Genomic DNA, 24791 nt, shown 5'->3' with positions numbered 1-24791 from the left:
TTTAAATATCTTACATGCTTCACCAAATTTGGTCAAAACGTTTCACTTCGCCTGACTGGAGCACGCCTCCCAAAAGTGAACAAAGAATAACAGAAAACGCTGAATGGTGACTGTTGACTTCATCTACAGTCCAGTATTCTATATTTTCCCCTTTGCTTTTCTCTCACAGCTCTCATTCATAGTAAAATAAGTTCTTGAATCGTCTCCATGTAGGAATTCCTCCATGTAGGAATTGAAAATCAAACACCAACCATTAAGCTGGTACAATTCAAATCTTATAATTTTATTATATTACATCAAAAACACTGCAATCACATTGTCTGATCTTGGTGTGGCATATTCTGACAAACACACAGCTCACCACACTGACTATGCATTCTGGTTATCTGACACCTAGTATATGTATAGCAGCCATCATATGGGTGTGAGTAATAAAAGCCAGCCTTTGCTGTGAAAGACGGCCATTTTTGTGCGCTCTGAAGAAGGTCTGGGGATTGGGAACAGACCCGGGGCAAACAGATGCTTTGTATGGTTTGTTTCACTGTGGTTAGTAGTGCAGGATGTGATGTTTGTCGTGGAAGTCAATATAACATGCGTCACAAAGTTTAGACAATCACAGGAAAGCATTTCAAAGTCAATTTACTCAATCTGCAATTTTGAATCGTCCCGATGCAGTAAACCTCACCCTTCTGGTACTTCAAGCAGGTTAAAACTAACACTAAGAATTATTTGCAACTGCTATTTGGCCCGGGTCTGACTGTCGAGGGAGTAGGGGGATCAGCTGGGGATGTTTTCCAGATTAGAGTCTACTTTTTGGCGGTCTGGAGACGCTCGCTCACATTCTCCCAGTTGATGACATTCCAGATCGCCTTAACATAGTCTGGCCGGACATTCTTGTACTGAAGGTAGTAGGCGTGTTCCCATACGTCGATACCGAGGAGGGGGACGAGACCTGCAGATCAGACAGAGGAAACAGATAAATAAGCTGCCAGCTCTGTCTTAACTGTGGCATTTGCCTGCGGACAGCATGAAATGTGACATAGAAAGAGGGTCATTTCTCATTACTAGGACACAACCACTAGCCGCTGACCTGTGGTTCCCTGCAGAGGGTCCTGGTTAGCGCAGGCAACGATGCTAAGCCTTCTGCTCTCCTTGTCCAAGCCCAGCCAGCCCCAGCCCGAGCCCTGCACTGCCACCACGACAGCAGACATCTTCTCCTTCATCTTCTGGAAGGAGCCAAAGTCCTGCTTGATGGCCTCCAACAGCTCCCCTACAGGAATGGAGACACAGGCAGCTACATGAGCACAATGTGTAACATCAACGGTATAAGAAGATAGAGAGGATGCAGAGAGTCAGCCAGATACCAACTGAAAAGTCATTATTCCTAATTATTTTAACATATTTAAAAATGCAATTTGAAAACTGAAAAACTGATGTCCATGTGTGATCTGTCTAGCTTCAAGTTCAAATTTGTTCATTTCTATAGCCCTTTATCACATGCATGTCTCAAAGGACTTTACAGAGAATGAGCCTAACTAGATCTAACTGATCAACAATAAACCATAGAACAGAACGATATAGAACAAGCATCAGGAAAAGCACAAGTAACAAGCACAAGACACACAAAAGCAGAATTTAGCAAGAGATATCAGCCTACCTATCCTACACAGCCTAACCTAGCCGGCACCACCAGCCTTAGACCCTCAAAGCATACAAGCTTCTGTGTCCCCCTTACAATCCCTTTCGTTAACAGCAAACAGAAGGATGAAGGAGGAAGAGAGAGAAAAGACGAGCTGTAACAGGTGTGTCTCTGCCTCACCCTGTGGCTCTCCTCCACCATTTGGTGAGAGGTTTGTCCAGAAGATGGTGTGGTTGATGTGGCCTCCTCCGTTGAACCTCAGAGCAGGCTGGAGGGCAACCTGCGCTGTCACATCTCCTGCAATACAAACCAAATACACCCAGGTCAATAAGCAGAACACCTCAACTGGCGTGTATAGTGGCATCAGATCTGCATCAATTATGACTGAAAATTTCAGACACATGATAATATTACCAATAGAAGTCTAGGGTTTATTGCTGTAAATGTGACACAGATGTTAAGTATGTTATACGTGTAAAATGTCATGTTAAGTCCATCTTGACACCCCCAATTATGGTAACATCTGATTGATTACTTCATGCGAGTTCTTTGTTTGTACCCTTTGCCAGTGCCTCCTGATACTTCTCCTCTGTAATGTTGAGGTTGTTGACGTAGGTGGCATGGTGCTTGCTGTGGTGCAGCTGCATGATCTCTGCGTTGATGTGGGGCTCCAGGGCGCCATAGTCGTAGGTCAGGTCAGGGAGCGTGTGCTTCTGCCTTGATGCGGCTACCTGGTTTATGGTTTGGCTCAGGCTGGCTGCACACCTAAAAACAAAGAAAAAAATCATTCAAACATGTCATTACACATAAAAGAGAGGCTTTAGTCAGGTTTAGAGTAGGCAACAAGCAATTGAAGAGAGGTTGACATATGCCTATTGGCTAATGCATATCGATTCAGAACATTTGGTCAAGAATTTGTGGGGAGACAAAAATATTTTTTAAGTTTCAAGTGATCCCTGTGAGATTAAATGAACTGCCTAATATTAGCCCATGCTGCCAGAGGTGGCTGTAGCAGGCTATGTTTGTCTCTCAGTTACACCAGCTAGTCTTGGAACAACTGTCCTGGACTGAGCCAAATTTCAAAGGTTGGATTCAACAAGGTGAGAATGGCACAAAAAGAGTTAAGTGGTTGTGCAAGTCGAGGTGGGTGTCTGGGTATAGCTGACAGTGAACATAGAAGGAACACCATGAATGCAGGGACATGCCATACTTCCAACAAAATCATTTATTTGATAACTAATTAGCTGGACAAAGTCTTGGAAACCAATTCTAGCAAACGCCACACGCGAACCTAGCTATGCTGCTAGGCTACGATAGCATCCTAGCTAGCTAGCTTTGAAAAAGCAACTGTCTCTCTATCTGGCTCAGGTTCATGAACGACTGCAGCTAACAAGATGCAGTTGTCCTCGTCTCCTGTGCACTTGAAACAGGATAATCGTACTTGTTGCTAAGTTGATATCAGTTTTACCTGCGTATTTGACCAACTCTGCTTAGCATGTTCATGATATTGCTGACAGGGCAGGCAACGTAGAGCAGACAGAGACCAAAACACCCCACTGCTGCTGCCCTTGAAAACTGTAGTTCAACTTGACAGAGCAGGCGACCGTACCATTATCATTACATGGGGATCATGTGCCTCTGTGTGCGGATATTAGATAAACCTCAAACACTGAAAGTTACATACTCCCCATAATATTGTGTACAAATCGTATTTTAAATCATTTATGATCCAAATATTGAGACATATTGGACCATCTTCAAACGCATTATATTATGCATTTAAGTCACCCCCCTCTTACATTACATTTTTCACTCACCCCTTCAGGTTGATTCAGCATGGCCTTAATGAAAGTTCATCATTACATGATCATGGGTGCAGCAGCCAGCAGAACTGTTGTTTCATATTTTTTTCATATTTCATATAGAAATGAATGACGGTATACCTATTTTATTTCACATGTAGGCCAAACTTTTATTTATTATAACTCTGTACAATAACTTAATGATAAAATAAAAAATAGATAATATAGACAGAAAAACGCAATTAAAAATACGAATGGCCTGATTTTCAGCACAATTTTAGAAAGTATCAGCAAAGTAAATAATCATGTGAGCGAGTCTGTCCCGCCCCTTCAGAGGAGGCAGTGCCAAAGATCGTTTATGTTTGAGAAGATTAATCACGTAATGGTAAAATACTGGCCATTTTCCGGTCTGCAAAAGTGGGCGTTTTGCCAAACAGAAACAAACACATATTTTCCTTTGAGACCAATCTGGTACAGACCATAGACTGTTGAAAATAATGGACAAAGTGACAATGATGTCACTTGTTGACTATGTACTGGCCTGTTTGAAGCCCAGGAAGTGGGAAATCTGGGCGCTGATATGGATTTTTGGATTCATTTTTTGCACAGTAAATGGGTGGAGCAGGTGGAGCCAGAGTGAAGCCTACAACTGCAGGAAAACTTAACTTAATGTTGAAAAAAATGTATTGACTGTATTTCTACATAGAAGACAGACCTAGGTCCACTTGGCTTAAAAGCTTAAATTTTAGTTCTGAATGTTAATACATTCAGCTTGGGTGTAATCTGGTCAAAATTAACCTTATATGTTTTTAAAGCAAGATATTTGCATCAGAAGGCATATCTCTCATTTTTCCCATTAACGCAAATTCACTGAGTGTAGATTCCTGTGTGCATTTTTTCCCGCCGTACCTCGCAGTGACGTTTGCGGTATCCAGAAGTAGCAGCAGAGTGAGAGCTCTCTACTTCTTACCCCTCTCTGGCTGTGTTCTGCAGCAAGGCGAGTGCAGGCGCAGGACGGCCAAAGCTTTGGGGGTTGTTGCTGCCATCTCTTCTTCCTTCGCTGATGAAGATGATGGCGACTGTACCGAAGCGAGACAGCAGAATTTAGTTACACAGCAAACTATAGACTAGTTACAATTTTGCGTGTGAATAAGGATTATTGAAGCTGAGAGGTTCCAAAATTTGAAAGAAACGGGTCGGGTAAGTGTTGTGATGGCAATATTATCTGCAACCAGGAGCCCGCTAGATTCAGGAAAAGGAGCGCAAGGGAGGGAGTCTTTTCCTTCACCGCCATTTTGTGATAACAAGAAGCCGAAAACAGAGCCAAGAATCGCATGCTGCTTGGCTGAACTCGTAAATCAACAATATACTTCCACAGCCTCAATTAATTTGGCTAACTGGTGCTAAATGTTATTAGAGGCCGAGGATTGACGTTAGCTAACGTTAGCTAGCAAGGACAGATTTTTTTTTATTTATTTTTTTTATCTCTAGTCATCAACCACTGCTGCAAGCCACACTAGCTATAGGCACGGTAGCTTTTATTAACTGCTAACGGTAACTTATATTTGGTCGGCTTTGTAACTTGGTCAGTGCACAGCTTTAACTGTTATTTCTAAACCCGCAGCCACAACACTTAAACCATTTACGTTAGCTGTGTAGCAGGTAATTGTTTTTTACTGTTTACTGCGTCTGGACATCCAACGCTTCCACCCAGTAAACCACAAGATGCTGCAGTCGTTTTAGCACATATGACAACCAGCTGGTGCTAATAAGAGATTTTTCTTTCATGTTCCTCTTCAGATTTCAGAATGACCAACGAGGAGCCTCTTCCCAAGAAGGTGAGTGTGTGTTTCCTTGTTTAGGCCTGTATACTTTTTTAGCCCAGTGTCCTTAACCGTCTAAATGTGGGCGCAGTGGAATGATGGGCTTGTTTACCTGACCATTTATTGACTGCCTTTTTCATGCAGGTTCGCCTCAGTGAATCTGACATGAAGACCCTGACCAGAGAGGAGCTGTGTGTCAGGTAGGTAACACTTCCACAGTTGGAGACCGGGAGTGTGTTGGGGAAACTTGCTCTTTTTGGGTTGGGCAATTTAATGTTTACAAATGTTCCTCTCCTCTTAGGTGGAAACAACATGAAGCTTATGTCCAGGTCCTGGAGGCGAAATATGCAGACCTAAATTGTAAGTGCAACTACCATTGTATAATCGCTTACATATACCCAATACAGTATTAAAACAATTTTTCTCTGACAGCAATAATCTTTATATTGTGGGCATAGAGGTTAGCTACTCTGCAAAGGAATTTTTCTGGTGATGCATGTGCGTTTCTTCCTCTCTTCATCATTTTAGCGAATGACGTGACAGGGCTGAAGGAGTCAGAGGAGAAGCTGAAGCAGCAGCAGCAGGAGTCTGCGCGCAGGGAGAACATCTTGGTCATGCGACTCGCCACCAAGGAGCAGGAAATGCAAGAGTGCACGGTATGTATCTATTCCGCCACGAAGTTCCTGTTTTTGGATACATTTTGGGGGAACTTGGTTGTTATTTACCTCAAAAGGGTATTTTCTGATGCCCTCTTTGAAGGTAATATGCACATGTGACAGCTGAAACATCAGTGTTGAGTGTTTTTAACCAACCAAATAGTGAGGAGCGCTACTTAGTGTAAGCAGTGTTAACGGTTACATGTTCTCAGTCCTACTGACGCTCTGGTATAGTTAATTCCTAATGCGTATTATGAATAATGCATTATACTGCACTATTACTGTTATCACTTAATACCATCACATTGTATAAATTGCGACCTTGCTCTATACTTAGACATTCAGTGCCATGAAAAGAAGGCTAAAGGTAAAGCTTGTGGAGCATGGCTTCCTCTGCTCTTATCAGATTGACAGCTCAGTGGATCAGCCAGTGGCTTTATGCCAGAAAATGCCAGTCTTTCTATGGTGCAGCTAAGGTCAGCCCAACACACTCTGCCAGGTGGAAGTTGTAAAAGGTTTAACTTTTAAGCCCTGGGGACACTTTAATTTTAACTTCCAAACTCTTCTGTGCTAGTTTTGTTATACAGCTGTAGATGAGTAACATGAAACGCAGAGGGTAGGAGGCCATCTTGGACTGAATTAATTGTGAGCTATGGCCTTTGTGTTTTGAGGCATGTGAGCTGGACCCATGGCCTTTTATGTAAATGTAGTCAAATCAGTTCTGTAGAAATTTGAGAGGTCATCATGACTGTGACTTTGAAAGGTGAGTTTTTGTTTGTTTTGAACTCGCCCGGTCTTCCTCGAATGCAAATGTTTTGCTTGGCGTCACCAGGAAAGGGACTCGTATCTCACAATGGCATTAGATTTCAATGTATTTGTTTTAATATGGGCACATATTAAAACGTAAGGCTAGTTCAAAGGCTAGGACACAAGCTGCCCCAGCCTTTTGAACTAGCCTTACCGCCTTACTCTTAACGGCTATGAGTAATTATGCAGCCAAATATTTTGATTCTAAAATTAGCAAAATTAAAATCTAGGTACCATACAAATCTGAATGAGCATACATCTTAGAGCGAAGAGAGTCAAAAATAGTTTAATTCCAAGTCTCTACCAATCACCAGGTTGTGGCCGAAATTGCTGCGCTGTGACTCTGGATTGGAAATCTTATCCAAGGAACATCATAATACAGCTAGTAATTGGAAGCTGAATATTTTACTGGGATAGATTGTGGGAAAATTGCTGATTTTAACGATGATGATGAGATGGATCAAATTCATAGACATGCTCTGGTACCAATTACAATCAGCACTTTCCCCGGGTAACATTTCGGTACCACACAGTACCGTTCACTGACACCTGTCTGTTTTATCCTGCAGACCCAGATCCAGTACCTCAAGCAAGTCCAGCAGCCCAGTGCGGCCCAGTTGCGATCATCCATGGTGGACCCGGCCATCAACTTGTTTTTCCTCAAAATGAAGGCTGAACTGGAACAGACTAAAGACAAACTGGAGCAGGCCCAAAATGAACTGAGTGCCTGGAAATTTACACCTGATAGGTAAAGACAATCAAAATAACTCCCCCCAAAAAGTCAAGACTTCCTCACGCCCCCCACCCCCACTCTCACTGCAGGCATGCAGGAACAATGGTGGGGGGGAAGGCTGACAAATGCTGTACTCACCACGAGACTCAGACTTTACAGAGAGCCAAACACTGCAAAACAAAACTGCCATGTTTTTGTACTCTTGCACTGTGCCAGCTACATATCATATAATCTAAACTGAAAAGACAGTATGGTCAGGTGACACTTGTGTTTCAGCTCTGTCCCCTCGTATCCCCTCACCGTCCAAGGGCCTGAAGGAGTCGGGACTGTTCCTGAAGAGGTGGTCACTCACTTCCGGCACGGATATGCCCTGTCCGCCCCCTCAGCCCAAAACAGACAGTTGACATATTAAATAGGGGGGTTATGGTGGAGATTGAGTCAGTCTTGGGCAAGCTGCCCAAGCAGGGAGCATCCCTAGCCTAAGTCAGCAATTGAACATTTTAAAGACTATCCCCATACTTATAAAAGACATTTAACTGTGGATTACACCACACGCATACCTGCTAGTCTGCCTGAGAAACTTAAAGACTTTCTGGACAGAGCCTAGAGTACATTGCAATAACACGGGGAAGTTCTAGGATTAAAAAGTAAGACTTTGGGGGGAGGAGCCGCTAGAAATGACATAAGACTGTGTGGGCGGAGCCAGACCCTCAGTCCACAAAGGACTATGGTTCAGGCACGAGGGTCCAGTCGCCTGTGTCTTTGAACATGGGCCCATGCACGGTAGAGTGTATTTACATGTTTTATTTTGTGACTTGTTTCTTTTTATTGGCATTTCATTTTATTTTTTCTCTTGTTTCTCTGAAGTCCCTACTGCAGTGTGTGAGCCGAGAAGTATGACTGGCCTGAAGGCCGTTTTACACCCTTTTTAAAAAATATTTGCAAAGGCTTTAATGATGAATTAAGCTTGGGGCTTAATTCTCCAGATACGTATTGGAACACACTGCTGTAGGTGCATTGAGTGCTGTTTTAAAGTTGTGAATGCAAATGTCTTAAACAAGTAATGTTACAAGTTTATGAGAATGTATTAATTGTATTTCTGTGTATTTTTGTGATTGACCTCACAATCCCTCCCCCAGCTATTTACACTAGTAGCTTGTTTGATTTTTCTTTCTCACCTGTGTGACAAAGATTTTGTCTTCGGCTACTGTGTTTACAATGAAAACCCACATGGAATCAGACTTCACCCTGTTTAACAACAAACACGTACTCAAATCTCTGTCACATAGGTGAGAGAATCAGATTTGAGCTGGCAGTGTACATACAGCCTTGAGAGTCGGATGCTCTTTTTTCCCCAGCACCTTAGAGTAATTGAGTAATGAGTTAAGATAACCACAAATGGAAAAGAGATCAAGTAACTGTAATCTGCAATGCATAATTGCAAAATTGTTTGCGTGAACAAGTGAGAGTGACAGACATGGTTTTTGATCAGTTTTCTGAACTAGTTTGAAAGAACCGTATAAAGTTAATGAATGCTTCTGCTTTTATAGGGTATACCTGCTGATTCATTTGCCATTGTTGCTAATATTTCCAATGTCATCTGGCCAGAAGTGCCATAGGCTTTAAATAGAGTGCAGTGTGATATTGTTTAAAATCATTTATAACATAAGCCTCTTATTTCATAGTCTGGTCTGCAAATTTGGCAAGCTTCTTGATTGAGGATTTTGTAAAGCCTAAACACATTCTACTGTAAAATTAATAGATGTGCTGGTCTATGGTTATATTCATGGACCTGTAAAGGTGAGATAGCAGCCCCTTAACCTTAACCTATCTGTTTTAACTGTTGAAACACTTGTTCTGATATGTTGAAGGTGAATACTATACAAAACCAGAGCGCTAGGTTTTGCAGAGCACATTTCCTTTTTGGATGTTCATGCTTCAGGGTTGATATTTAAATTGCAGGTTTCTTGTAGCTAGTAATTCCAATATTACGCTGCTGCTTCTATTTGGTGTTTGTTATTCTGCTTTAATCTCTTGCCATGCAGTGTTCTAGCTAGCGCATTTGAATTTGAGAATTTTGTGGTGGCAGAATTACTACAAAATGCTATTTTTAGAATGCTCACTTTCATTTAAAATGTAACATGGTGAATTGAGTTACATTGTAATACTGGGTGCTTGAATTCCATAGAAATGTGGGTGCTGGTAACTTGTTTAGGATACCAGTCATAGTAAAGAGCATAGATTTGTTGGTACATTGGTTAAATTTAATACTTAAATCCTTTTGATTTGACTCTTATTTTAGTTTAAGAAAGAAAACATAGGTCAGTTTGTAATTTGGACCTCTAATTGTAAGGACACTTAAATTTGTTAATTGTACAAAGAATAGAGATTTTTTGTTGGTGGATTCCTTTTTAAATTTCTGTTGCATTGGAGTCTGAGATCAAATGGAAATCCTGATGCGACTGACTTAACTGATAACTAGAGTCATTAATAGATGGCCAGTTTGAAGAGTTCTGTTGACACTTGGGAAATGGCTCAGGCAATTGGAGCAGATGAATGGCATCCCTTTATTTGCCTATGGATGCGTTTGTCTCCTGGTTCACTATGTGATGTGAGACTTGTCTCCCTTACAGCCAAACGGGGAAGAAACTGATGGCCAAGTGTCGAATGCTGATTCAGGAAAACCAGGAGTTGGGTAGGCAGCTATCCCAGGGACGCATCGCCCAGCTGGAGGCAGAGCTGGCCCTGCAAAAGAAGTACAGCGAGGAGCTCAAGAGTAGCCAAGACGGTGAGAACACCACCTTCATCCACATCTCACAGCCTGACCATCTTTACTTGCCTTCCTCTTTCCACAGTAACGGCTCATAATGACACGTCCACCTGTCGTTTCGCCTCTGTCTCGTCTCCCTGAGTTCTGACTTTGTTCCTTGTCTCTAATCTCCTTCATCCCCAGAGTTGAATGACTTTATCATCCAGCTAGATGAGGAGGTAGAGGGGATGCAGAGTACCATTCTTGTCCTGCAGCAGCAGCTGAAAGACTCTCGGCAGCAGCTCACCCAAACCCAAGGGGCTTTGGCCGGGGCGGGACCCAGCAGGACTTCCCCCGCTGCTTCCAGCTCGTCCGCCGAGCCCTCCGCCCAGCCCGAACAGGCCACCACACCCTCCGAACCACTGGGCAAAGACTACGGGAGGGTCTCCAACGGACCAAGCAACGGCAACTCGTCCCAGAGGAGCGAGACCACCACCCCCAGCCTGTACCGAGAGGTCAGCAGCACCGAGGAAGACTTTCCCATGTCCCCCATGGTCTCCAGCCCGGGCGAGGCTGAGACCAAACTCTCCAACCACTCGGAGGAGGCGTCGGGGAGTCAGACCGGCGCCGCGAGCGTCGGAGGAGCGGGGGGGTTCGGGAGCCAACTGAGTGCAGGGTACGAGAGCGTGGACTCTCCGACGGGCAGCGAGACGTCCTTGACTCAGCACTCGAACGACACGGACTCCAACACCGACCCCCACGAGGACAAGGCCGCCCCGGTGACCAAGGGCACCAGGACTGCAGGGTCGCGGCATTCTCAAAACGGCCTGGACTCCAGCACGAGCGACAGCGCGGTTTTGTAATGTACTTTATAAGACATGTACTGTCTTTTTTTTTTCTTTTTATACAACACGCAAACAAGGCAACAAAATGCATAGTCTGTAACACAGCACTGCTGTCCAGGAAATTTTGTTTTCACCCCTCTCTCCCTTGCCTGTTGTGATGCCTCTGCCACGTTTGTGTTGCTAAACAGGGATATTATGTGAATGGGTTAATGTTGGTAGATTTGAATTGAGTGGATGTATGATTAAAACTAGTAATTTTCTTTCTGCTGTTGTTTATTTGAACACGTCTATGCTGTTTTTGTTTGAGCTCTTGACACTGAAATCATCAGGCATCTGGTGTTGTAACTCATTGTCAATAAAAGTCAGTAAATCACAGTTCACTGAATCACAGTAGCTTTGCAATATTCAAGGAGGTCTTTTTTTTTTTTTTAGATGTTGGCCTGTGTTTTGTTTTTTTAAAATGCAACTTTTAATTTTTCATCGACAAAAAAAAATTCTGTTCAAAAGATTCTGTTTGAATTGTGTGTAGTTTATATGCGATGTACCTTGTTCGTATTATTCTGACTTCAATCCTTTTCATGTACTGACCAAATACCAATAAAGACTTTTAATATTATAGTGTGAAACCCTGTTGCTTGAATGCCCTATGCAGCAAATGGCACAGAAAACTAGATGACTTGGAGTGTGAAAGCACATTGGCTCAGCTGAGGTGTAAGCATCTGAAAACCTCATGAAGTAACTGAAGTTTATTCCACTGGTTCCCAAAGTCGGGTCTGGGGACGACCTGAGGTCCTTGAGGGTGTTCCAGGGGATCCTCGACAAAATGAGCAGTAGTTTAATTTCGCACTGACTTCATAGCATGATGAGAGAATGTATAAGAATGAGTTTTTGTCAGAGTTTTTACTGCTCTGTCACAACCAACAATATAGATAATTCATAATCATAATTACCTACATACAGATGGGGTTCCTTGGGACAAAATCTTATTAAATGATCTAATATGTACTATGCATTTCAGGGCCCTTGGTTTATGCAGTCCAGTGTTAATTTCATGAATGGACATTTATCCTCCAGCACACGCGGTGGCGCTCTGGTGCCTTTCCCCACCAACATAGTTGTATATTGTATATCCCTCTCGGTGCGGAGCTGACAGCAGGCAGTACCAACAGAGCACACCACAGTGCACACAGCCTCAGGACAGGAGCTGCAGTCCCAGACAAGGAATCCAGCCAAGCCGTCTATCAGAATGAACACTGATCCGGTCGTCATCGTCTCTGCTGCAAGGACCCCAATTGGTGCAGTATAATATTCCCCACTACCATGCACGTTCATCGTAAAACAGTTTGCAGCAGATCTAACATAGCTACTTTACCATTGCTCTGCTATGGCTTGTCATTGGCTCGTTATTGTGGTCAAATTACCAATCTAGGATTGCAGGATTAAGTGAAAGAATTGATTTTATGTACTTAATTCTAGCGCATTTAGTAACACGAGCTCTGTTGGCAAATTTCACCAGTAGTCTTATAGTTTAATTTGGCAAAGTGGTTGATGTCATTCAATCAGATACACTTGAGTCTTGCGGGGCCGTGATTGGCTCCCTCACCTGTCCAGATTATTTTCGAGGCAGTGATTGGCTGACTGGTCATAGTGCCACGGAACAGGACCTTTCCACCATTGGCTTCCTATTAACATGTCAGGAGGAAGTTGGGCGTGTTTTTATATCTGTGTCTTCCCAGTATATAGTCAGTTTAACAAAACAGCCATCTCTAAATGTTGGAGCCAAATGGCACACTTTATTATCACAGATATTTATAATAGCTTTTGACTTTTTCCATTATTATTACCTATTTATAATGCATATATGTGATGATATTACATTATTTTTTTGGCAGTTATCACAACAAAGTGCCATTTAGGCTTCTGTCATTGCAGGATTATTTGCAGTGATGTAGAGGTAAAGAAAAGGCGGATCTTTATGATGTAAATTCATTGTACACTTACTGTACATACTGAGTGTGTATGTGTATCAAACTGATGTAAGTTATGAGAGAACAGGGCCTTTCAGGGAAAAAGCATAAGTGAATGCTTATCTGAAAATATAAAAAAAAATATATTTGTTTTTTGTTTTTATTGGTGGTTGTTTGCCTCATGAGGACATAGTGGAGGTCATAGTTTACCCACCATTTTCTTTTCTGAAGGTATTATAGTAGGAAAACACCTGAGAACTTGCATGTTGGAATTTACATTCTCTGAAAATATTCACACCCATGTCTTCTCTGTGAATTCAAATTTCATACCGTCCAAGTCTCTTCCACCAGTATAATAGTGTTTGGTTGACATTCCATTACATCCCTGATTATATGATATATTTATACTATAATAATTTCCCCCCAAAGGGTCCTTCAACGGCGCTCTGTCCACGGTGCCTCTGCATGACCTGTGCTCAGTGGTGATCAAGGACGTTCTGAAGCGGGCCGGGCTCAGGCCAGAAGAGGTGTCCGAGGTTATCATGGGACACGTCCTAACAGCAGGTAAAGCTTAGGAAACCACCGAGATAAAAGTGTGCTCATGCGTGGCAGTGCTCCCATATCCATGTATTGAGCAAATATCAGCCTGATCCGACTTCTCTGTTGCAATATTTCTGCCGCTCACTCAGCCTTCACACATCCTCCTTTTTATTTTTCAGGTCATGGGCAGAACCCGGCGCGCCAGGCCAGCGTCGGGGCGGGTATCCCCTACCCCGTCCCGGCCTGGGCCTGCCAGATGGTGTGCGGCTCCGGGCTGAAGGCCGTGTGTCTGGGAGCGCAGTCCATCCAGACCGGAGAGTCCGCTGTGGTGGTGGCAGGGGGCATGGAGAGCATGAGCAGGGTAAGAAGCCATGGGCAGACGCATTTGCTGTCAGGAAGGGATATGTGGGTTTAGGGGAATACGCTGCTTTCAGGTGCTGTCGGAAATATAGTAATTCACACATTAGTGCACATGAACACTCCAGCAAAGTGGTAAATACTACAGACTGATGTGCAAAAACTACTTTTGTTACAGGGTTTTTTGTTTTGTTACATTTTGTTATGTCCAACTAAAATCACTTGCACAATAATTTGTATTTACAACTTCATAACTTGGAAGTAGGAGCTTATGAGGAGCATTTGAAGGCAGCAACAGACATGGGTGAATTAGTATGCTAACCAGTCTCTGTAGGGTACAAAGAATGAGGAGAAAAGAGAGGAATATCCTTACCAATACTGCCTAAACTAAAGAGGTGTAAACTGTATGTTTTCCCTTTGACCCCCTCAGACTCCTCACATGCTGCAGATGAGGACAGGAGTGAGGATGGGTGACGCCTCCCTGGAGGACGCTCTAGTGGCTGATGGCCTGACAGACGCCTTCCATGGCTACCACATGGGCATCACAGGTCTGGACGGCAGAGTTAATTGACATTTCTGCATAGTGATCAGTGCTTTTATATTGCGTAGTGACACCTCAGTCGTTTTTTCTTGTTGTGACAACTCTTCATATCTTTAATCAGCGGAGAATGTGGCGAAGCAGTGGGGCGTCAGTCGGGAGGAGCAGGACCAGTTCGCCGTCCAGTCCCAGAACAAAGCAGAGGCTGCCCAGAAAGCAGGACATTTTGATCAGGAGATTGTCCCAGTCGTGGTGCCGTCCAGAAAAGGCAAGGAATTATTAATGAATACTAAATTAATCCTTGTATTTCAGCGGAGAAATTGCCACATCTGTGCCGCAATGTGAAGTTTTTCCTCTCTCCCTCAGGTCCAGTGGAGGTGAAGGTGGACGAGTTTCCTCGCCACGGCAGCAACATGGACGCCATGTCCAAGCTCAGACCCTGCTTCGTAAAGGACAGCAGCGGCACAGTCACCGCCGGCAACGCATCAGGTATTGGAGCGGACGCTCAGCATCCTTGATGCACATAGTGACGATGTCACCGAGGTTTCTCTCTAATCAAATGGCCGTCTGCCAGTGAACCACTCTGCTTTCTATTTTTAGTGCCCGCCTGCTATCTAAATGCATTGTTAACATTACACAGCATTTTTTAAAGATGATTTTATCTCTTTATGTTAGGTATAAATGATGGAGCAGCGGCGACCGTCCTCATGAGCCAATCAGAGGCTGAGAGGCGAGGCATAAAACCCATGGCCAGAATCACATCTTGGGCTCAAGCTGGCCTTGACCCGTCAATCATGGGGACCGGACCGATACCAGCCATCAGGAAAGCGGTGAGAACCAAGTCAGCAATGCCTAAATATGCAGCAACAGTTCAGTAAAGGTTACTCTGTTTTTAATATTCTTTCATTTCTATCTTTTCCCCCCCTCTATTAGGTTGAGAAAGCAGGCTGGCAGCTGGAGCAGGTTGACTTATTTGAAATCAATGAAGCTTTTGCTGCCCAGTCCATCGCTGTAGTCAAAGAGCTTGGCCTGAACAAAGACAAGGTAAGTCCTGCTGCCCCTCATGGATAATATATTGCGTTATTGTATTGAGTTTTTAAGGAAAGTCTTTATTATGTTAGCCCACAAGTTAGCGATACATAAAGTAGCAGCAAGAGAAACAGCTTAGTGGTTGGAGAGACTGTCATGTAAACAAGAGGTGAGGAGTCCAATCCCTGCAGTGTCCATCAACAACACTTAACCCATACCTGTAATTCATTTGAAGTTGGCTGTGAGTGTCAAAAGTGGGCTACCAATGTCACTCCATGAACATTATACATCGAAGACATGAAGAGTTTTGTTCCCAAACACTATGTATCCATTTTGAAAAATTTAGTGCTCTATATTTCAAAAACACAACTAATAATATCATCAAAAATGTTGATATGCTCAATTGTCAGCAGAGGTCTTCAGTAAAAATCAATAAAAATCGAGCTTTACTTTCATGCCAGCAGTCGTTTTGTGGGGTTTGGTGTCCCATCTGGTGGATATCTTGTTCTGGAATGTAACTCTTCAGGTTTGGTAACACTCACACCTCTTCTTATCCTCCTCTCCTCAGGTGAATGTGAGCGGCGGTGCCATCTCTCTGGGCCATCCCCTCGGTATGTCTGGCTGCAGAGTGCTGGTGACCCTGCTGCACGCGCTCCAGAGGACCGGAGGCCGCAAGGGCGTGGCGTCCCTCTGCATCGGAGGAGGGATGGGCATCGCCATGTGTGTGGAGAGGGTGTAAGATGATCGGCTGATGTGGCTTTTCGGATGGCATCACTGCCATTTTTTTCAAGGGAACCGGAACTTATTGTTTACAGAACTGCGGGATATGGTTTAAAATGGTAACAGTTGTTTACCATGACTCTTCCAGTCGCTGTACTTGAGGTATAAGTGAAGTACATGTTGTGCTTGCTGGATGTTATCCAACAGTAAGACTGGCTCTTCAGTCAAGTCTGCATTACTCACTGTGAACTGAAACTTAAATTCGATTTTACAATCTCAGGTCCCTGCCATGTAGCAAGTGACTTAAAATCTGTGGTTGGGAGATTTTAGGTCAGTCTGTCGTTAAGTCAGTACAAATGGTACCTAATCAGATGAGAAACTAGTCTTTACTGACAGCTTCACTGGTCTTAACTTGTTAGAAAAAGATAAATACAGCTTTTAATTCAATCATATTGATCACTATTCAATCTTCTTTCAAGGACAGGTTTTCATCCTGTTTGAGAAACTGACACCACACCCAAATTAGCATTTGTTTGCAATGCTAGTGTAAGTCAATGAAGAATGAGCATTTCTCTCTTTCTTCTGCTTTCAAATATTAACTAGTAAAGCTGATAGAAGAAACAAAGACTGAAATCTTTTTAAATATCTAAGACGAGGCTTTAATAATGGCCAATAGGACAGCTTCTGAAAATCCTCGACCTTTCCTTTAGTGAATGAACTCACACTAGCAGACTAATCATTTCTGGTAAATTGTGCCCAGTCCTCAATAGATTTTACTTGCTGTAAAGACTTTTAACATCTGATACTTTAACATTCCATGAACTTCCCTTACGGAGTCCTACCCATGGACCTTCCTTCTCAGCTCAATAGTGTAGACTACAACCTTGAAATACGTGCCTAAGGCTAAGTATGCTAGCCTGCTGTTCCCCAGTGCTTCCTGTAGATAACCAGATGTTTGTGAAAATGATGTTGCGATGTGAAAATATTTACTGAAATCTTATGGTGTAACATATCAATAAAGAATTCTAACCAATAGAGTCTGGTACTTCTTTGAAACTCATTCACCAAAGCCTGCATAATGAAACACAGCCAGCCAAAATGAATTAACAAATCAACGGTCATTTACAACCATTGGAGGTTTATTAAGTGTCCAAAAAAAGATCAGTTACAGTTCTTGTGGTAGCGGGATGTTCCATGGGAGGGGGGTGGGTAAACAGTAAACAGGCAAAGTGCACGGCCTACACTAGAACGACAGCCATGAAGAGCTCTTTATGTATAAATACACAGACGTTAAGCCTAGCGGACTAGGACAACGATGAGACATCAGAACCAATCGGGGCCTTTTAACCCTGCAGAGATCCTGACTGCACAGCGTCTCTGTATGAGGATCCGCCCTCCTTCTGTTCCGGGAACAGCTTGATGAGGTCGTCAATGCGGAGGATGGTGATGGCGGCCTCGGTGGCGAACTTGAGGCTCTTGGTCTTGACCATGGTGGGCTCGTACACGCCAGCCTGACGGTTGTCTCTAGGCTTGCCGTTCACCAGGTCCAGACCAATCCTACAGGAGACAAAGGTTTATTAATGTTCTACGTTATTTATGTTCTACAGCTACAGACATAAAAAACAAGTATATGCACATTGAAAATAAAACTTTACACTGCACCTGAGATTAAGTAAAAAAAATGACAAAGGAAAATTCACGTTTTGTGCAGTGTTTCTGAAAAAGACTCATATTACACTACTCAAAAGTAGCTGGGAGCGAGATTCAGTGAGTGGGCATTCTACTAGGCTTAGAGGCAATCAGTACACAGGACTAAACACTGAACAGTTCCATGTCACTAGCAACATCTCATGGGCAACTTGCACACGGATAATTCAATATCACGAGCAGCGCTGTGAGACAACAGACTCACCATTTGAGGTTCTTGCGTTCAGGGTTAACCTGGGCCTCGTTGTGGAAGGCGCGGAGCTTGGCCACCAGATCAGTGGAGTCCTGCGCTGCGTTCACAGCCAGCGTCTTGGGGATGACCAGGAGAGAGCGAGCAAACTCAGCAATGGCCAGCTGCTCCCGGGAACCCTGAGGACACAACACCGATGAGCAACATATTTCAGCTATGCATTACCAATGCAGTTATGACACTGGATGAAGTTTTAACCGTTTCATTAAGAGGAAACTGAGCATTTGGTTACAATGCGACAGAATGCCAATGGTAAAACATCTCTTCTCTTTAAAAGCAAGCACCCAACAATTCCTCACCATGCTGGTGGCATAGTTCTCCAGGTAGATGGACAGAGCGGCCTCCACAGCGCCTCCTCCTGGCACTACAGACTTCGACTCCAGCACCCTCTTTACAACACACAGGGCGTCGTGCAGCGAGCGCTCCATCTCGTCACACATGAAGTCGTTGGCCCCGCGCAAAATGATGGAGGCGGATGTACGTGCTTTAGTGCTGAGGGAGTAGAGTGATGGGAGAAGACAGAACCAGCGAAGAGTTAACAATGTGCTGAATGCAGAGCTTGAACAAAACACAAGACTCTGCAGCTGCAAACAGGCCCAAATGGATATCTAGGCTCCATGGTGATATTTATTCCCATAAAAAAAATTCAGGATAATGATCTATAATAGCTGCTAATGATGGGCATTCTTAGTTAAATGCCAAAACTCAAACTGCGTTCCTTTTGAAATTATCTAGTTAGCATTAATTGAATGTATGAGCATATGCTACCAAACGGCAGCACCGTAGAAACTTCAATGTGGGCATGGATATTTAAATATTTACTTTTTTTTTGCCTTCTATAATACTGGAATGTATTCTCAAGATAATGGCTGATATAATTTGCATGGCTTGTAAAATATTGTAATTAATATTTTGTATGTAGAATATTTCATTATATAGCTGTCTGAGCTCAGCTGTCGCAGTTCAAGATTGTTTTACATGTGGGATCTGTCTTTGGATCTAGAGGGTATAAGAATTAAGACTACAAATCTTGCTGTAAATCCTGTTCATCGTACTCCTTTGTCACAACTGCTATCAGACCTAAAGGTAGGTGTACTTGCTTGTACTGGAAATGTTTTGTCTTACCATGAAGGCATTTTGACATTACTATCCAATTCTTGCATTTTATTATTACAAAAGTATAAAAGTCTTTGATTTGAGATACTGTATAACATTGCTTCATATAGTCGCAGTTCTTACTTCTTGACAAGGATGAGCTCATCGTCACAGACGCGTTCCTGCACGACCTCCTCAGCCTGGCCCAGCATGGTGGCCTCAAATGTCTCCTCTCCCTCCAGATTGGTCAGGGAAGGGCAGAGGACGGCTGAGGACGAACAAACACAACTGACCGTCAAAATACTGACACAGCTCTTAGTCCAAGCACTGGCAGTAAGGAAGCCGATCAGCACAAGCTACAGAATGCTTCCGTGTTACCTCCTGTTGCCTTGGCGATGCGTTTGAGGTCCCTCTTGAGAACCCTTCTGACAGCCATGGCTCCCACATCCACAAAGTACTTCAGACACATGTCGTCGATGCCACCGGTGGTCAGGATGACATTGGCGCCTGATGCCAGGATCTTCTGGATCCTCTCCTTGGTGATATCAGACTCCCTAGAACAGCAAACACAGGTGTTGTTTCAGTTTAGCCGGTGATAACCAGAATCACCAATCAGCCAATACAATGAATGTGCGGTCATTTGCCATGGTAGCATCAGTGCAGAGACAGTAAAAACATAGTTTTACAGTACATACTGATTCACAGGGTAAAAGGAAAACAGGAGATCACATACAGTCCAAAGTGACAGTGCAAGACAAACTATGGGCGCTAACCTATAATTACACATCAACCTATATACACATTTACATAGTTATATATATTTTTTAAATTGTTCTTTATCACTTTAGTGATATGTGCCAAGTGCTGTGACTGAACTGCAATCTTGCATGCACAGGCGTCTTGTACTCAAAAGTTGTCCAGCCCACAAAAGTGGTACAACAGCTCAGAAGAAGCAGCTGCCTTGACTCGGGGCTGATTATGTTTTCTCCCACGCGTATCACTGTGTACACTATTGAGTTAGCGTCACAGCAAATTTAAATGGGATTATCCTTAGGCATGTGTGTGTATATACGAGAGAGAAAGAGAAATATGCTGGTACCCACCTCTGTCTGATCTGGTCCAGCTTTTCTGGGTCGTTGATAATGACATGGACTCCCATCTTCATCTTGGTCTTCTGCAGGCTGAAGTCCAGGCAGGCGATCTTGGCGTTGACCACGCGCTTTACCATGCCTTTGGAACAACAGAATATAAAATAAAAAAGTCAAACATGAGAAAAATCTGATGAGTCATTTAAATTAAGCATACAATACAAGTAAACAACTATACACTGCAGGAACCAAAACACTAACATACTCAAACAAGTGTTATTCTTTTATTTCCGGCTGGTATTCTTTTGTCTGGCCAGAAAGGAGGCGCCACAGTTTATAGACAAACCACTCCAACTACATTCCTTTCAAAGTCAGTGTACTGTCTCCCACGCGTATCACTGCATACGCCATCAGGAGACATAGCAGCAAATTTAAATGGGAGTTAAATCAATTGTGATGCATTTTTCAAGTTCTACAATTCATATCACTAATATGCATTATAACCAACGCACCTTGTGAGCCAACTGTGCAGTTCACTGCGTACCCATTGACCAGGAAACTCTCTTTCTGGCTGCGGCCGTGGGCTTTCAGCACGTTGACCGAGTTGATGGGATATCTGGCCACGCCCTTGCTGTCCACAAACTTCACGGCCAAGGCAGCATCCACCACCATGTTAGCAAAGAAGTCTGCATCACTGAGGGCTCCGGGGTCAAGGCAGGTAAACATTTGGGTGAGTGGTGCACACAAAAAGATATAATTTAAGTTTGCAGAAATATATTCTGCTTGTGAGGTATCATTTTTATGTCTGGAGCCAGCCCCACAAATACATCTTTTTCTGCTCATATTCATTGTTAATCACATTTTGAATCTAGCAGTTGATGGGTGTGGCCTGCTTTTCTTCATCAGTGATTGAATTGTACCCCCCAAAATCCTCAGCAGAGATCATTCCTGACAAATTAAAATACAGTAGTCAAGAACTGCTAAATGGCATCCATCCCAAACTGTGCTCAGTGCCAACACACTCAACATGTCTGCAAAAAGACAGCCAGAACCAAACCAATTAACCGTGCATATTTTAAAATGCAACATGTGGTTAATAACTAAATATGTACAAAAATGAGTGACTGGGTGGGCTGGATCAAAACATTTTCTACACTGCCTATTATAGCAGGAAGGATACACTCCGATGATTTTGGAGGACATGGAGGTCTTGGCTGCATTGATCAGGCACTCCCTGCCCAGGTCGTCTGTCCCGATGGTGAGATTCTCATTGATGTAGCGCACCGCCTCCCTGGAGGATGTAAATGACAAATTAAGTTAACTGTTAAACATTCTTGTACCATCTTGACATTCTACTCGAAATGCACAACGACAAAGTAGTGCGTCTCAGTTTCTTACTTGCAAGCCAGACGGTATCCACTGATGACTGATGTGGGGTGGATCTTCTGCTTCACCAACTCATCTGCACTCTTTAGCAACTCTGCAGCAATAATCACCTAGAGGAATGCAACAAGACAAGAGATTATAAACAAGAAATGAAAATTGGCCTCATATTCTTACTTTGAGTACTTTGCTACAACTAGAATATGACAGAATTATGGACATTACACTGTGCCATCATTTTATTAGGGGCAGCAGAAGTGAGGCTGCTCAACCCCTTCAGACAATGAAGGACAGTCACTCTATCCCGTTAGCATAGCCACGCATCCGGAGCAAAGGCAGATGTGCGGTACTAAAACAGGACACCACAGAACAATTAATACATGCCAGCACACTTTCTCCAGCAAATCAGTATTATACTGAGGCGAAGTCAAACAAGCACACTTCCTTCTCCCTCGCACTGCAGGAGAATGGATAACCAGTAGCACACTGATCCCAAGTCCTTTGCCACATTCTCAGAGCAGCTGTTGACCCTACTCACCACAGAGGTGGTCCCATCCCCGACCTCCTTGTCCTGCAGGTCAGCCAGCTCACACAGCACCTTAGCGGCTGGGTGCTCCACTTCCAGCAGCTTCAGGATGGTTGCTCCATCATTGGTGATGGTCACGTCCTGTCAATACAACCACGAGACACGACTGATGAACACTTCAGCCCTCAGAGTCTGTTGTAAGGTGAACAGACTAGTGTGGAGGAGTGATACTGTAAGCACAGTGAATATAATTGAAAGTGCCACTAACCCCAATGTCGTCCACCAACATCTTGTCAAGCCCAACGGGTCCAAGAGAACTCTTGACAATGTTGGCGATGGATGCTGCGGCCATAACTGCGAACACGTAACCAAATAAGTATGACTAAACATTTGGGGACAACTTTTTAAATGTAATAGTGCAACCATACACATCTCCAACTCGTGTTTGCATTATTGCCATGGCACTGTTCTGTCGCTTCATTTAGCGGGGCGCACAATAAAGCAGCCACACCTTCAGACCGTGACAGGGTTCTTTCTATCCCGTTAGCATAGCCGTCCATTCATGGGAAAGCGAGTGGACGGTACTTAAATGGGATCAAGGGGAGTTTTGGCTGAGGCATCAATCCAGAAATAGTATCTCTGGAGTAAAGTGGCTACCACATTCTACCTTGCAAATTACCGGCTTCACTGTGCAGAATTTGGTAGAGAGGAGGCAGAAGCCTAGCTAGCATAATCCGCACGTGCTACATACAGCTTCTGAATCAGTTTATTCTGTCCGTTATCAGTCACACTCAGACACAAAGTGAAATGTAACTGAAACACGAAGTACAACAGCATATTAACTCACCATTTTGAGTACGAACAGATTCGCCAGTTGTTCTCTGGCCGAGCACGTTTAACGGACCATCTAACAGCGACATTTTGGACCACCACACAACGGAGAAGAAAGGAAGTGATGCAAGGGATTCTGGGTAAACCGGCACAACGCAGCCCGCATTAACCAGAAAGTTCGAGAAGAAAATCTATAAAAACATGACCTGCCAGTATGACTGCTTTCAGTCATATGGAGGACATAGACTGTACATTTGGATTAAACGATCTTGTCAATCAGTTCACTTATCAAACCTGAAACTGACATTTTGTAACGGTATTTATATTATGAACTACATTTCCCGACATGTCTCCAAACAGCCCTTTACGTTCTCGTTTCCTCCTTTTGGAGCCTGTCGTGTGTGAAGCTCGCCCTCTGCTGTTGATTTTGCAAAATTGGATAATATTGAAGTGTACCAGGGTTTCATTCCAAATGGCTCTGGCGATACGTATATCCATTTTGCAAAATGGAAATTCATCAGGCAATTATGTGAAAAACATAAATGATTCTGTCCTCAAAAAATTAACTATTTTATAAGCAAATGTCTTAAGATGACTCCGAACTTCAGTACAACGCATAACTTTCATGTGTCTTTTTTTTCTATCTATCTATCTATCTATCTATCTATCTATCTATCTATCTATCTATGAAGAGAACTGAATTGACAGAAAGTATGCAAATGTTAGAGTCAAAGGAAGTTATAGTTTCGGCTCAGTATCGACAAATCCAATCCAATATCAGCCTAGAGCAGTGATTCTCAGCCTTTTTCATATCAAGGACCCCTAATTTAGTACATATTAGAGCCATGGACCCACATTTGATGAGATTTTTTCTCTCTGACCCAAATCTGAGAATATTTTTTATTGTTAGATATGATTTTGTCCAGAATTCCATGACTATCTGTACTGTAGGTAGAGAGATAACAGTGAAACTATGATCAAAATAGTGATTCTTCTACATTCTCTAATTGTGTTAATTTAATTTTTATTTTTTTTATTTTTATTTTTTTTAACCTTTATTTATTCAGGGGAGTTTCACTGAGAGCAATGCTCTCTTTTTCAGGAACGCCCTGATCACATTCACACACATTCACACCTGGAAGCTGATCAGTACAACCACAGTCTAATCTGCTGGCCACTGAGCAGCTCCACTGGAGCGGTTGGGGTTAAGGGCCTTGCTCAAGGGCACCTCAATTTACTTACATACATTTGCTGGGGACCCCCTGGAATCCCCTCAAGGACTACTGGTGGTCCCTGGACCCCATGTTGAGAACCACTGGCCTAGAGCACAGAACATGGCAGCACATCAGCAAGTCTGAATAAGTAATAAGTGATAAGTAATATAAGAGTTTATTTTTAAGAGTCTGTGTGTTTTTCTCTCTCTCAGACACCCTACATTTATCTCTTAATGTGGAGCAACATTAACAGCGTTATACGAGGAAAACCTGACTATGTGGCGCTGCCAAGCCATAATTTGGACACAGTAAAGGACACAGTATGGGACGGGCACGCACTTCCCTGCTTATGCCCCGACAATGAAAATAAGGATCTATCTATGTATGTACACTCTTCATAGCGTAAACATTTCATAGCAATAGAATTTGAATAATTTTGTACCCGTTAGGCTACACTATGTCTGCTATTGGTGAGTGGGAGCTGCCTGTTGT

General features: G+C 43.2%; 4 protein-coding genes and 1 non-coding gene across 5 annotated transcripts; 2 read left to right on the top strand and 3 right to left on the bottom strand.

Annotated features, from left to right (window-relative positions):
- Positions 1–253: 253 nt before the first annotated feature.
- Positions 254–3202, bottom strand: sod2 (superoxide dismutase 2, mitochondrial). The gene is made up of 5 exons (XM_071920321.2): positions 3108–3202; positions 2199–2404; positions 1820–1936; positions 1091–1270; positions 254–952 (listed from the first exon to the last, which is right to left on the bottom strand). Exons 1-5 carry the CDS (start codon positions 3140–3142, stop codon positions 807–809), a joined length of 684 nt encoding a protein of 227 aa, XP_071776422.1. The 5' UTR covers positions 3143–3202; the 3' UTR covers positions 254–806.
- Positions 3203–4459: 1257 nt separating this feature from the next.
- Positions 4460–11670, top strand: wtap (WT1 associated protein). The gene is made up of 8 exons (XM_071920831.2): positions 4460–4641; positions 5242–5279; positions 5409–5464; positions 5566–5624; positions 5793–5920; positions 7297–7475; positions 10094–10248; positions 10414–11670. Exons 2-8 carry the CDS (start codon positions 5250–5252, stop codon positions 11070–11072), a joined length of 1266 nt encoding a protein of 421 aa, XP_071776932.1. The 5' UTR covers positions 4460–4641; positions 5242–5249; the 3' UTR covers positions 11073–11670.
- Positions 11671–12230: 560 nt separating this feature from the next.
- On the top strand, positions 12231–17238 carry acat2 (acetyl-CoA acetyltransferase 2). Its single transcript, XM_071920568.2, has 9 exons — positions 12231–12349; positions 13451–13585; positions 13741–13922; positions 14349–14466; positions 14581–14724; positions 14823–14945; positions 15132–15286; positions 15390–15500; positions 16054–17238. The coding sequence occupies exons 1-9, from the start codon at positions 12301–12303 to the stop codon at positions 16222–16224; spliced, it is 1188 nt and encodes a 395-aa protein (XP_071776669.1). The 5' UTR covers positions 12231–12300; the 3' UTR covers positions 16225–17238.
- A 66-nt stretch (positions 17239–17304) lies between these two features.
- Positions 17305–23197, bottom strand: tcp1 (t-complex 1). Its single transcript, XM_071920355.2, has 12 exons — positions 23102–23197; positions 22523–22608; positions 22267–22395; positions 21744–21841; positions 21526–21636; positions 20858–21039; positions 20361–20487; positions 19636–19811; positions 19402–19525; positions 18462–18654; positions 18118–18281; positions 17305–17762 (listed from the first exon to the last, which is right to left on the bottom strand). Exons 1-12 carry the CDS (start codon positions 23172–23174, stop codon positions 17549–17551), a joined length of 1677 nt encoding a protein of 558 aa, XP_071776456.1. The 5' UTR covers positions 23175–23197; the 3' UTR covers positions 17305–17548.
- Positions 22713–22851, bottom strand: LOC139928566 (small nucleolar RNA SNORA29). The gene has a single exon (XR_011785378.1). It is a non-coding gene; the product is annotated as a small nucleolar RNA SNORA29 (small nucleolar RNA).
- Positions 23198–24791: the final 1594 nt, after the last annotated feature.

The sequence above is a fragment of the Centroberyx gerrardi genome, chromosome 18 (genome assembly GCF_048128805.1).
Source record: "Centroberyx gerrardi isolate f3 chromosome 18, fCenGer3.hap1.cur.20231027, whole genome shotgun sequence".
NCBI lineage: Eukaryota > Metazoa > Chordata > Actinopteri > Beryciformes > Berycidae > Centroberyx > Centroberyx gerrardi.
This window is presented reverse-complemented; position numbering and strand designations above follow the sequence as displayed.